The sequence below is a fragment of the Bubalus kerabau genome, chromosome 14 (genome assembly GCF_029407905.1).
Source record: "Bubalus kerabau isolate K-KA32 ecotype Philippines breed swamp buffalo chromosome 14, PCC_UOA_SB_1v2, whole genome shotgun sequence".
Classification (NCBI taxonomy): Eukaryota; Metazoa; Chordata; class Mammalia; order Artiodactyla; family Bovidae; genus Bubalus; species Bubalus kerabau.
This window is the reverse complement of record NC_073637.1, coordinates 10550922-10564811: the sequence shown is the minus strand read 5'-3', so window position 1 is coordinate 10564811 and position 13890 is coordinate 10550922. Positions and strand designations below refer to the sequence as shown.

Sequence of the window (13890 nt, the reverse complement as noted above, 5' to 3'; positions counted from 1 at the left end):
ACTACCTGTTTTGAAAAATGACAGAGCACAGAGATCATTTTCTGAAAAAGAAAACCCAAATAAAACAAGTAACCCCTCTCAAAAATGTTCTTGAAAACTCTACTTTGGCCTTTTATCATTTTTTTTTTAAATACATTTGTATTTCTTTTTAAGTGTTTGTTATTTTTTTCTCCTCATCTCCTGAAAGTTTATACTTTAGAAGAAAATTGCAAGGGAAATTGTGAAGCTTCTTTGCTGCCAAACTAAATCAAGGACAGAACTGTTTTCTGCCCTTTTTTGTTTTGTTTTGCCTTTTTTTTTTTTCAAGCAGAAAACACACAGACCCAGCCATTCTGGATCGTGGTGTAATGGAAAGAGAAGGGAGGTAGGGGTAAATTTGATCTGGGTTTAGATTCACCCCCAACTTACTAGTTCTTTGATCAGGAATGCCTTCTTTATTTTACTTTCTGTAAAAGTGGGAATACAGTGCCACTGCTGAGGTAGAAAGGACACGGTTTTGAAGGTGTCTCGAAAATTCTGTGGTGCCCAGTAGGTAGTCAGCATGTCCATCCACATGCTGGAGCTTAGGGGACCTGGAAGATGGTACAATTTGGCTTGTCCCTCGGGGCCATCCTCTGCCCAAGTCCATGCTCTTGACCATGGAGGAAGAGCCACATGCTTTTGCAGAGTCAAAGGGAGTCAGGGCCTGAGGATTCCTTGGAGATTGTCTAGCCCTTGTTTCACAGAAGAAGCCTAGAAACAGGAAGCATCTGGTCACACTCCATCCAGGGGACCCAAGACTTCAGGCCCCGCCTCCCCCAGCTCGGGAGGATCTCCCAGACCTGCTCCATTGCTCAGGACTCGGCTACCATGTGGGTGAACCCAGCACAGCAGACCTCATATGTGTCTACCCAGTGCCCATGGTAGGATATGCACTTCAGCAGGTGCTGGGGATGCAGCAGTGATCAAAATCAGAATCATAGCTGATAGAGGAATTGATCTAACAACAAGAGCACTTCAGAGGGTGATAAGTGCTTTGATGAAAATGAAATAGGACATTGGGGTAAAGATGGATGTAAGGTACCTAGAAGAGACACATTCACGGAGAAGAGAGAGGAATAGTGGTTACTAGGGGCTGGGGGAAGTGGGATGCAGAGATAGCATTTGATGGGGACAGAGTTTCAGTTGGGAGGATGAAAAACGTTCTGGCAGTAGATGGTGGTGATGCTGCAGATCCTGTGCATGTACCTTTTTGCCTTTGAACTGTACACTTAAAAATGGTTAAAATGGTAAATCGTTTATTATGTATATTTTATGACAATTTAAAAAGGAAAAGAAAAATGGACACAAACTGCTTTGGGTGCTCAGTGAAGGAACTTCAGAGAAGGGGGATGTCAGAACGAAGGATGAGGAGGGGCCCACGTGTCCACATTTCAGGGCAGGAGGTCCTCTGTGCAGGGCTGTGTGGAGGATGCCCTGTGAGCTGAGACGTGGCCCTACCGTCCGGGCAGCATTCTCTGCAGGCATGGAAATGTTCCATAAGTCTCTGCTGTCCAACATGACAGCCGGTAGCCACGTGGCCACTGGGCATTTGGAATGTGGCTATTGCAACATGACTCTGATGAACTGGAATTGATATTCAAGGAGTCACACATGGCTGGCAACTCCCGCCTCTGACAGCAGGACTGGGTCCAGGAATCACAGCTGGTGTGGCAGCAGCTGCTGTCCCAAGTGGCTTAACTGCTGGGTGAAGGATGGCAGAGCCTTAGTAGAGGCACAGACAGAGTGTAAGAGAGATCGAGGGTGAGAGGTGAATTCTAACCCAATAAAGCTGGGATATGGGCTCTTTAAGTTAAGCTGGGCTTTGGTGTAGGATGGGCCTGGCACAGTTAGAGGGCAGTCAGGCAGCAGGGGCTGAGTGATCCAGGGCTTGGAGGAAAAGATGCTGGCTTTTTTGGACACCTGTAATATATCTGCTGAGTGTCAGCTAAGGGCCAGGTTCATGGCTCAGCCCTTTAACGTCCAGTCTATCTTTTCATCCACTCAGCATCATCTGTGAGGGTTACATGCCTGGTTACAGGAGGAAAAGCTGAGGTTTTGAGGACCTAAGAACTCACACGCCTGGGGTGCTGCAAAGATTTGCACTTGGGTCTATCTGATTCTGTAGCTTGCACTCTAAGCTGTAAGGTCTCCCCCAGCTTTAGGTGCGTGAGTTGGTTAAGACCTGTTGACCTGCTAGGCCACTGGGAGGCCAGGGTGACCTAGAGCACAGGCTCTGGTGTTTTTTCTGCCACTGATGAGCTGTGTAAACCTAGGCCAGACTGCTCACTTGCTAAGGCTCTCTTTCCTCAAATCTAAAATGGATATAATAATAGAACAGACATTTTGGCTATAGTGAAATATATGTGTGTGTGTGTGTATATATATATATATATATATATATATATATATATATATATCTGATTAAAGCCCCTCATATTTGCAAAAGGATGCTCTAAAAATAACTGAGCTTATGGAAAAACTAGACTGAGGGACAGAAGAAACCCAAACCATGCCACTTCTAGCCAGAGGACTGACAAAAACAATAGCAGTCTTATTTAAAATGTTAGCAAAACTTAAAAAAAAAGACATCCTGAATCCATCACAAAGAAATGCTCCCGTAAATGTGAAGGGCAGGGTAGCTTGATGGTGGAGGGAGAGGGGAAGGGTTGAGGATGCTGAGCTGTGGCAACGAGGGCCAGATGCACAAAGAAGGGAGAATTGCAGTCATCACTTCGAAGACAGAGCCACTGGCCCGTCTGAGGCAAGAAGAAGCCCATGGGCTGATGGGTATAACATAGCGCTGTGTGTCTGCAGCTTGCTGTCTTCAGCTGCGTGTGTAAGCGCATGGGCCTGTGGTTTGATGGCACAGGGCAGGGACACGCGGGGGACACTGCAGATCAACCAGTGCGGCTCAGCGTCGCAGCAGCCAACCTGCCTGAGCACCACGCGTTCAAATCACTGTGTTACAGAAACGCGCATGATGGCAGAGCAGGCCGAGCCGAGCGCAAGAGCGCTGGGTGTGAAATGAGGTTGTCTGGGTAAAGCGTGTGGTCTGGTGTCTGTGTACAGTTAGAGCTCAAAAAGATATTTACTGGTGATAAAACCATAATCAATGCCCGTTCTCCACATCTCCCCTGCAGACCCTCCAAGGTGTGGCGGGCATTTATCTGGGACTTGGGGCCACGTCTCCATGCTCTGCACACACGGGAGGTCCAGGGGTTTTATGACACAGAGGGCATCTCTCTGGACCAAACTCTGTACCTGTTGTGGTCAGAGGGTCCACTGTCGTTTGACCAGCACAGTCTGCATTCCTTTTAGAGCTCGAAAAAGTTTATCTTTCTGCTTTTCTCCCAGGCCAAGAGTTCACCATCACAGGTCAGAAAAGATTTGAACAAACTGGTTTCCAAAGTGCACTCTCTGGAATGTACAGCCCCGTCACCTTCTCAGCCTCAGGAGCCAGTCTGGCCGAGGTCCATCTCTTCTGTCTTCTCGCCTGTGATCGTGATTCCTGTTGCGATGGCTTCACCCTCGTGCAGGTCCAAGGAGGTAAGGTGACAGTGAGGGCCAGAGCCTCCTCCCTCTTCCATGACCTGTGGTCTGTAAAATTTGAGGAAGGCATGGGGTTGCCAAAGCCAGTATGCACAGCACGGGGAATGCTGTAGGGAGCAACAGGCATGAGGGGACCACCGTCATTTAGAAGGTGATATTTACAAAATGAGGGACAATTGTGACCCTTCCAACAGGTCACGTACTGTGTTGGCCGCTTCACATGGCAACACCACGTTTCTTCTTGCTACTGTTTTCAGGGGAAGTATTTCCAGCTCCATTTTTACAAGCTGAGAAACTGAGGCTCAGAGAATTTAAACCAGCTGCTCCTGGTCACCCAAGCTTATGACATATCCAAGTGTGTGTGGAGCTCTGCTGTGTAGCAGGCTTGATACAGAAGGTGACATGAGTGTCTGAGGCCTTGGGAGACTTAACTGCAAAAGAGGAAGATGCCAAGGGGACTTGATGGTCAGGGAGGGCTGTCTAGAAGAGGAGAGACTTAGTCCAGGCTTTGCGGGCTGGGTAGTGTTTAGAGGGCTTCCCAGGTGGCTCGGCAGGTAAAGAATCTGCCTGCCAGTGTGGGACACCCAAGAGATGTGAGTTTGATCCCTGAGTCAGGAAGATCCTCTGGAGGAAGAAATGGCAACCCACTCCAGTATTCTTTCCTGGAGAATCCCACGGACAGAGAAGCCTCGTGGGCTACAGTCCACGAGGTCACAAAAGAGTTGGACACGACTTAGCGACTGAGCACACATGCACGCATGTGGTGTTTAGAGACGCGTGTGCACAGGCACACCTCGTTTTATTGTACTTCTCTTAGTTGTGCTTTTGCAGATGCTGTGTTTTTTTACAAATGGAAGGTTTATGGCAAACCTGCATCAAGCTAATCTATCGGTGCCATTTTTCCAGCAGCTTTTGCTCACTTTGGGTCTCTATGTCACATTTTGGTAATTCTTGAAATATGTCAGGTTCTTTCATTATTATTACATTTGTTATGGTGATCTGTGATCAGCGATCTTTGATGTTACTGTTGTGAAAAGATTACAGCTCAGTGAAGACTCAGATGATGGTTAGCATATTAAGTACTTTTAAAGTAAGTACGCACTTTGTTTTTTTAGACGTAATGCTATTGCACACTTAGTAAACTACAGAACAAAGTGAACATAACTTTTATATGCACTGGGAAACCAAAAATTCATGTGACTCACTTTATTGCAATATTCACTTTATTGTGGTGGTCTGGAGCCAGACCCGCAATAGCTATGAGGTGTGTCTGTATATGTCTCTATATCAGCCTATATTTAGAAACCCTGCAATTCAAATCCAGGATGACTTCTGCCTTCTTTAAACTAAATGTTTTTTCTGAGGACACCACAATTTCCCCAGATGTCCAATTACTCACCAGACCATAGGGTTTTTCAAGTTGGAAATGTTGATTTCATTTTCCTTAGGATCATATACAGAATAATTATTTTGTTCCATGGAGCCATAAGCCCACACGATCCTTTATTTTCCATGACATTTCTGGCTAGCAGCTTACGCGCCTTCCCCTCCAATGTAACCCTAATCTGTAAATTATTTGGGTTTGAACAGCGACCTCGAAATGCTGCAAGTTAAGCTTTTCTTCAAGACACACATCAACCAGCAGGCAGATATGTTTCCCAGTCTTGTCTGATGGGCAGACCTGGAATTTTAACTTGTGAAGCTTTGGCTGGATCTGCTCATGACCAGGAGCAGAATCCTCTTCCTGCCGTCTGGGAAGGCACTTAATTTCTGGAAGAGTCTCCTTGCTCCCTTGTCCCTTCCTCCCCGGCAAGACTCCCACCCCTGCCAACCTCCCACCCTGAAATGGCTTTGTTTCTGCTGATAATTATTAGTGAAAACTCATGAGACTTCCAGACCTACATTCATGAGCCTCCTTGTACCTTGACAAGTAGCTGAAGCCACTGGGAAGTGGGGTTCAGCAACACTTGCGGGGCCTGAGGCTCCTGGCATCGTAACGGAAGCCGGCCTGTGGGATCAGCAAAGTGATTTCAAATCTCCAGCCAGTGCCCACCTCTCAGACACCCACAGTGCTCAGTGAATGCTAGTTAAAGAAGAAAGCAGCCTGCGTTTCTCTTCCCAGCTCTGAGAGGCGGAGGGAAGACACGGCCTGCCTCCTGTTTAAGTCCATGATTCTCGTTCTTGGTTTATGAGATGGGCAGCCACAGAGCTCAGGTTCCTCTGGGCGCTCCGCAGGCTCTTATGCTTCCCTGCAGCCCCGTGCTCCAGCTGGGATGAACCAGCCTCCCTTTCCGGGCGTCTGTTGCCCCACCTGTGAGATGAAGCAGCCTCACCAGCCCAGGGATCCTGGGGTTCAGCCACATTGGTGGTGCTGTTCACAAGGGCTTGTTCCCAAGTGCAGCCCACCTCCACTGACCTGCACAGACTGCCGAGTCAGCACCTCTGTGGTTAGTGCTGAGGAACAAGCATTTTCAAAGCCCTTTCTGTGACTTTGATATGATGGTCTAAGCGGTTTGAGAACCACCGAGTGAGTTAGTGGGTCTCTGAGGTAAACGTTCACCACCGAGATGCTGTTGATAGTAACGGTGATGGTGATTTTTAGCTACTCAGTTAAAAGTGGGACAGGAGAGAACAAAATGTCAAATTTATAAGCCGGACATTGGTGAGTCATCTATTTTGGTGAGAGAAGTTTGAAGTGTATCTGCATTTGGACATAAATTAGGATAATGGAGGGGATGGGAGATGTGAAGTGGTGGATTTCCATTTTTTTCCCCCCAGGAGAATCTGAACAACTCTACTACCTAACAGGGTTATGTATCCAAATGGGTATATGGTATATAAATTATATACCATATAATGGTATGTATGGTATAAATTGTATACCATGTAATGGTGTATATGGTTTAAATTATATACCATGCAATGGTGTATATGGTATATAAATTATATAAATTGGTATATAGTATATACATTCATTTGGTATATAAATTACTTAATTTCTAAATCTCAATAAACTTAAACAATGTACTTACATGAGGCTTAATTTCCTCATCTGGAGAAGAAGATAAAAAATAATAAGAATTAAGGGAATTAATATTCTTAAAACATTGACCATAGTGGCTGACATGTCACAGGCATCACAAAATTTGATTTACCTTTATTAATCTAACTAAAATCACTATCAAATTCAGTTAGGGGACAGGTAGGTCTTTCTGCTACTAAATAAAGTCATAACATTGGGGCAGCTTTTTTAAGATTCAGAGTTAGAAGATATAGTCAAGACAAAGTGGTCCAATGCTTTCCAACTGCCAAATCTAGTAATGGATCGTCTATGCATCCCAGGGACATGGGTGCTCAGCCTTGGCTTGCGTCCACCCAGAGACGAGGAGTTCATTTCCTACCAGGAAGGCTTGTGCCATGAGTGTACAGCTCCTGGATTTTAATAGTTCTGTACTTTGACAGAACTATTTCCAATACTCTTGCCTGGAAAATCCCATGGATGGAAGAGCCTGGTGGGCTGTAGTCCATGGGGTCGCTAACAGTCGGACATGACTGAGCGACTTCACTTTCACTTTTCACTTTCATGCACTGGAGAAGGAAATGGCAACCCACTCTGGTGTTCATGCCTGGAGAATCCCAGGGACGGGGGAGCCTGGTGGGCTGCCGTCTTTGGGGTTGCACAGAGTTGGACACGACTGAAGTGACTTAGCAGCAGCAGCAGCACTTTGACTCTAAATACTCCTTCCTTGGACTTCCTTGCCGGTCCAGTGGTTAAGACTCTGCTTTCCAGTGCTGGCTGTGTGGAGTCAATGCCTGGTCAGGGAACTGAGACCCCACACACCGCGTGGTGCGGCCAGAATAATAACAATAATAAATAAATTAAAAAAAATAATCCTGAGCTCTCAAGATTGATTGTGTGTGTGGGAGAGAGAGACACAGAGAGAATGAAAAATGGTGGTGCGGGGGGTGGGGGGGGGTGGGCACTGTTTATTTCCTTGAAGCCTCAAAAATCTGGAAGTGGAGACAGAGGATGCTGGCATTAGAAGCCCTGGTCATATCAGAGGTGTCACTGCTGCTGATCCCGTGAGGAGGGAGTGGTGGCCCTCCTCTCTGGACTTGGCTGGTAAGACAACTACAGGATGATCAGGGAAGGATGGGCCAAGTCAAAAGCAGGCTCCTGAATTCCTGTGTCCATTCCTGAGGACTGGTTCCCTGCCTGCATCCTACGAGCTTCTCAGGGCACAGACGTGCATCTGCAAGGGGCCCCTGCTTGGTCGCCATCACACCCACCTCTCCTCCATCTCATGACTCTGCAGGTCCCCTCCTCTGTGGGTTGCTGAGCTCCCCCGATGTCCTGCTGTGCCATGTCAGAGACTGGAGGGACCCTGCGGAAGCCCAGGCTAATGCTTCCTGTCCCGGAGTGACCTACGACCAGGATAGCCGCCAGGTGACGCTGCGTCTGGGAGGACAGGAGATAGGGGGTAAGTATCTGCTTTCACTCCGGGTGCATTCCTTCACAGTGATCTATGCTCACCAGCAAGGTCTGCTTCTCTGCTGGGAGCCCTCTCTGTACCCTGAGGAATTTATCCTTCTGAAAAGAATTTGTACCAAAATGCTGCATAAAAAACAACCAGAGAGCATCTCAGCAGTGCTGCGTGAGAAGCGTGGTGCAGCTCTGGGGCCTCAGGTTGGCTCAGGCAGGCTCAGTGGGATGGCTGCGCTGACCTTGGCCATGCTTGCTCACATCCTGGGGTCGCTTGGCAGTTGGATGATGTCGTTTGGACTTGATGGCGGTGGCCTGGCCCTGCTTCAGTGCCTCGCCTTCTAGATGAGCGTATTCTCCTGTGGGCAGAAGTGGGAGCGTGCGTGCGTGCTAAGTGGCTTCAGTCGTGTCTGACTCTTTGTGAATGGACTGTAGCCCACCAGGCTCCTCTGTCCATGGGATGCTCCAGGCAAGAATCCTGGAGTGGGTTGCGCTCATCCAGGGGATCTTCCCAACCCAGGGATCCAACCCACATCTCCTGTGTCTCCTGCACTGGCAGGCGGGTTCTTTACCGCTAGTGCCACCTGGGAAGTCCCAGGAGAGGGAGAGAACAGGGAAAAGAAGCCAGGCCACTGAAGGTTGAGACTTGGGTCTGACACTGTCATCAAGACCTCATTACGCTGGCCTGACCTGAAGTCAGGGCTGGGGAAACACTCCATTCTTTAGCGGGAGCGACTGCAGAGTCCTGCGTAAAATGTGTGGATCCAAGGGGGCCAACTGTAACTGGAAGAACTGGAGCCCAAAATGCAATCTGTCTCCCAGATGAGTGCCCCCTGGGCATATTTCCCCCTCTGACAGTTAAGGAATTCCAGGCGATAACCGTCAAACCTCCCAGCCTGGTTAGAGTGGCACAAGGAACTGCGGGGCCCCCGACCTGGGCTCAACTGATGGAAACAATCCTTGAGCTGGCTCCTTGGTCTTCTGTCTTTGAGAAGCTCTTCCAACCTTTTCCTCAAGCATGTAATTGTTGGATCTAAAGGTCACCCTGAGATCATACGCCCCACCTCTCATTTTACAGGGAGGAGCGTTAGCACCTGCAGCCCCAGCAGGCAGTCAGCTCTCTCTGCCTCCTCTGGCCCTGGGCAGCCTCCACCTGCAGATGTCTACCTGGGAGGGGCTGAGACCGCTCTGTCCTGAGTCAGGATGGACCACACCAGTGCGCCTCAGTGTGGTCAGGACCAGCAGGCAGGCTCAGCATCACTGGGGGATCAGGAGAGATACATGTTCTCAGGCCTCTCCCCAAACCCCCAGGGATCCACTCTAACAGGCTGTCTGATGATGCCACATACACTAAGTCTGAGGAGCTCTGAGTAGGTGACCTGGAAGTTCTCTTCTGACCTTGAGAGATTGAGTTTAAAGGGCCAGTTGTTCACTTACCTCTTCAGATCCAGTGTGAGGTCGAAGGTAGCCTGGCTGCATCTTATCTCCTCTCTCCTGTATTTATCTGCCAGCCCTTGAATGTCAGAACTGGACCCCATGGTTCCAGTCTACCCTCTGAGTAGGGAGGGGCGAAAGCACACGCTGGTGTCAGCCAGAAAGAGGAGGGAGGGGGCTGGCCTGTCAAAAGAGCCGTGAGATCCCCTGGAAGTGGTCCTCTAAGGGCTGGCAGAGACCAAGTCCTGCCTTCTGCAGAGCATGGAGAAGTTTCCATGCTCTGCTTCTCAATGTGCTGCAGCTCTTGGACTCTAATGGCAGTGAGCTCCTCCAAGAGCCCTCCCTGACTACCCACAGAGCTTATCCCTTCCTCCTCTGTGGAGCTTCGAGCGTGATTCGTGTGTTGGTTCTTTAGGAAGTGCAGGGCAGTGGGCAATGCACTGAGACTGAGCCTTTGTCTGGAAGCTGCCCTCCCTGGCCCAGCTGAGAGTTTGCCCTGTGGTGTTGAATTACGGTTTTGGACACCAGCTGTGTGGCCTTGAGCTAGCCAGTACATGTCTGCAGGTCTGGTTGCTAATGGGGTAATGACAGCTCCTCGCTCACTGGGTTGCTGTGAAGATGGAAGGAGAGGGTAGACAATAACAGTAGTCATAGAAATGTGTTCCATCGTGCTTACTAAGAGCCAGGCCCTGCTCCAAGGTCTCGACCTGTTCTAACTCACGGATCCTCAACACGGTGCTTTGGGGGAGGCAAAGTATTACCATTGTTCCCATTTTACAGCTGTAGACACTGAGGCAAACAAGTGAGGGCTTCCCAGGGTCTCCGAGCTTGTAAGTAGAAGGGTTGGGACCTGAAACCAGGCATTCTGCCTCCAAAGGCCTCCAAAGTGACTTTCTTAACTGCTTCCTTATATCATACTTTCAGATGATACCCATGTAGAACTTAGTATTGTATTTGACGCAGTATTAATGTTACATGATATCATTAAAAAATCTGTCATTTTTGGTTACATTTTAAGAACTAGACTTATTATATAGTATATAATAAGCTCTGTGTCTTATGAACTTCTGGATTCACACTATGGAACATAAGACCTGGCACAGAGAGTGCACGCAGGACCTGTGGAATGCCTATTTACCAAAGCCTGGAAAAACAATATTACAGAATTTGGTGGAATTCCATGAGGATTCATTTCTTTTGTGGTAAATAAAATAAAATCGTTTATTTCTATGATGGAAAGTAAACATTTGGGATCCGTTATTCTGAGAGGTAACCCAGGGTGAAAATGAGCATTTGAAGAAAGACATATGATCCATTCGTGGGCAATAAATCCAGAGTGAATTGCTTAACACAGAGCGTGTGCTTGGTCCATGCCCAAGAAGTGAAGACTGTGCCCTTGTCTGGCCTCCCTGAGACGGAGTGATTACTTCTGAAGTTTTTTTCCGGGGCCCTGGGTGTATATGCATATCTTGGGGTCCAGGCGGAGCTTTATGAAGGGAACCCTTTGCTGCAAGTTTCAGACAGCCTCAGTCATATTCATGATGTTCCAGATTGAAGGTTGCTTTGTACACAGAGTGATTTGGAGGTCACCTCCAGTTGGGAACCGTAGGGCACAGATCCTTCCTTTCCACAATAGGAAGTCAGCCTCAAGTACAATTAACCCCTGAGAAGATAAACATAGGGATTAAAATTCTTACTAAAGTGCGAATAGCTGAAAAAACCCGTTCCTAATGGCAGATATTGATGAAAGGAAAGAGGAGTGAGAATTCCAGATATCTGAACAGCTGATGGAGACAGTGTAGACTGGATTGGGAGAACATGAGAGGGTATAGGGGCAATAAAGAGGAACTCTATCCATCCCAGGGGTGGTTGAGGGTCAACCTCCTCCTTCCATTTAGCAAATGGTTAGATGCTCATTAAAATACAGACTCTGGAATCAGACCTCGGGAGGAAAATCCCAAAGTGAATGCTTACTCATTGTATGATCTCTCTATGTCTTGGTTTTTCTAATTAAAAAATGAGTTTTATGGTGATTTCTGATGCTTGGGGAGGTTGGGAGGATCCTAGGAAGAATGCACGTGAAGCCCTTGGAGTACTGCCCAGATGGGCACTGGGTAGATACTGGAGATGCTGGAGCAGTGGTTTGCATTGAAAACATTGCAGTTGAATCCTGCTTCCTCCTCCCTGACCAGTTCCATAACCTTGTTCAAATCATCTAACCCCCCCAACCCCGAACCTCAGGGTTTTCATCTGCAAAATAGGGGTGTGCTTTTTAATATCTTACACAATGAAGCAGGGCTTCCCAGGTGCCTCAGTGGTAAAGAATCCTCCTGCCAATGCAGCAGATGCAAAAACATGGGGTTTGATCCCTGTTTCCGGAAGATCCCCTGGAGGAGGAAATAGCTACCCACTCCAGTATTCTTCCCAGAAAATTCCCATCGAACAAGGATTGCTAACATGCACTACAGGCTGAAGTTTACGGTGTGGTTTTCTGAACCCCAAGTCCCTGGTCCCCCGCCCGCACATCCAACAGAGGCGCTCTGTGGGACGTCTGGTGTCCGGTTCGGACGTCCACTCTCGTCGGTCAGCTCACAGGTACGCTGAGGACCTGCTTTGGCAGGTGGCCTGGTTCACGGAGAATGAGCATTTACTTAGAAAGCGTTAGTGAATGGAAATTTAAAAATTTCGAAATGGAATTTAGAAACACCCTAAATTCAAATAGTAAGCACGTCAGTATCTGTGTTGCATTTTACAAAGCATTTTCCATCAGCTCAGTTGATCTGTGTTTGACAGTCTGATTGAGACCGAGGCCACCTGAGGCAGAAGTGTGAGGTTGTATCACACTTTTGCTCATGGGAGTGAGGTTCAAAGCTGTGACGTGTCACATTTCAAGAAGCTATCTTTGCATTAATTGCCGTGGCTAGGGCTTCAACTCCAGCTTCGGGGATCAGAGTCATCAGGGGCGGCACTCACTATCTGCTGAGATGGTCCTGCATCTCCTTGGCTGGAAGCAGAAAGTGCCTCAGAGGGATCTTCCTATGACAGCAGCAAACTAAGGAGCCTGGTAACAGAAAATTTTGCTGCCGGGCCGTCCCTCTGGGGCCGCCGCACTGCAGTCATTGGGTGACGAATCTCAGCTACCAGCATGTTCTCCTTCAAGATTTTGAAGGACTGTGGGGGAAAGGGAACAAAAGGTGCAGGAGAGGTGGAGGGTCGAGCGTGTGCTGCCGTGCTGAGTGGGAGGTGCAGGACAGCGTGGGGAGGGGAACTGCTGAGCTCACCCATCTGCCTCTCGTCCTGAGAAGCAGCTGGCTGTGAGGAGCCCAGTCAGGCAGTTGGATCACTGAGATGGGGAGAGTGGTTTCTGCTCTCAAGGGACTCACAGGCTAGTTGGGGTGACCGATAGGGGCATTATTAAAGTGTAGTGGGCTTCCTATTTGCCCATCATATGGACTGATGACAGATCACTGGACACAGAATCCCCCTTAGCATGTCTTTACTATTTTTTTTTAATGTTCTATAGCACAATTTTGGGCTTCCCTGGTGGCTCAGTCAGTAAAGAGTTTGCCTGCAATGCAGGAGACTGCCTGCCAATGCAGGGGACTAGGGTTTGATCCCTGGGTTGGGAAGATCCCCTGGAGAAGGAAATGGCAACCCACTCGGTATTCTTGCCTGGGAAATCCCATGGACAGAGGAGCCTGGAGGGCTACAGTCCATGCGGTTGCAAGAGTCGGACACAACTTAGCGACTATAAGCACAACTATAAGCACACCACCATAGCACAATTTTATGTATGTATGAAACAGGGTATTAAAATTGAATTTTCATCCAGACATCAATACACAATAGGTATGGCATTTCCAAGTGAGGAATCACTGTAGACTTTCAAAGTAAATTCTCAAGAACCATTTCCCAGACCCCCCACCTACTTGGATGATATAAAAGGTAGCAAAACAGAGGAAGGAGAATTTTGTGAGTAGGCTCATTTGGGAGAGCGCTGAGGGACGTGTCTCCTCTTCTCTTAAGCCAACCAACCCTTTCTCACTCCAGAGGAGTTTAGGGTAGACTTCTGATATTACCCAGAACAAACAAATATATCTCCAAACAAACAACCCCATGAATCACCTGGAATCCATCTTATCGGCACTTTTCACTGGCTGTGAGGTTTCTCTTTCCTGTCACCAGCTTTCTCTATAACCTTTGTGCCTGGGTTGCCATGTGTCTCAGTAGAGAAATCCACTCAGAGTCTCAGTTCAGTCGCTCAGTCGTGTCTGACTCTTTGTGACCCCATGAATTGCAGCACGCCAGGCCTCCCTGTCCATCACCAACTCCCGGAGTTCACTCACACTCACATCCATCAAGTCAGCGATGCCATCCAGCCATCTCATCCTCTGTCGTCCCCT

At 48.1% G+C, this 13890-nt stretch overlaps 1 protein-coding gene across 1 annotated transcript in view; it reads left to right on the top strand.

The window, feature by feature from the left end:
• The window catches only part of TG (thyroglobulin), a 235784-nt gene that overhangs the window by 56905 nt on the left and 164989 nt on the right, over nucleotides 1-13890 (top strand). Inside the window, exons 26-27 of the mRNA XM_055545720.1 lie at nucleotides 3376-3567; nucleotides 7887-8051. Coding sequence (XP_055401695.1) covers nucleotides 3376-3567; nucleotides 7887-8051 — 357 coding nt within the window. The remainder of the gene's footprint in view (nucleotides 1-3375; nucleotides 3568-7886; nucleotides 8052-13890) is intronic.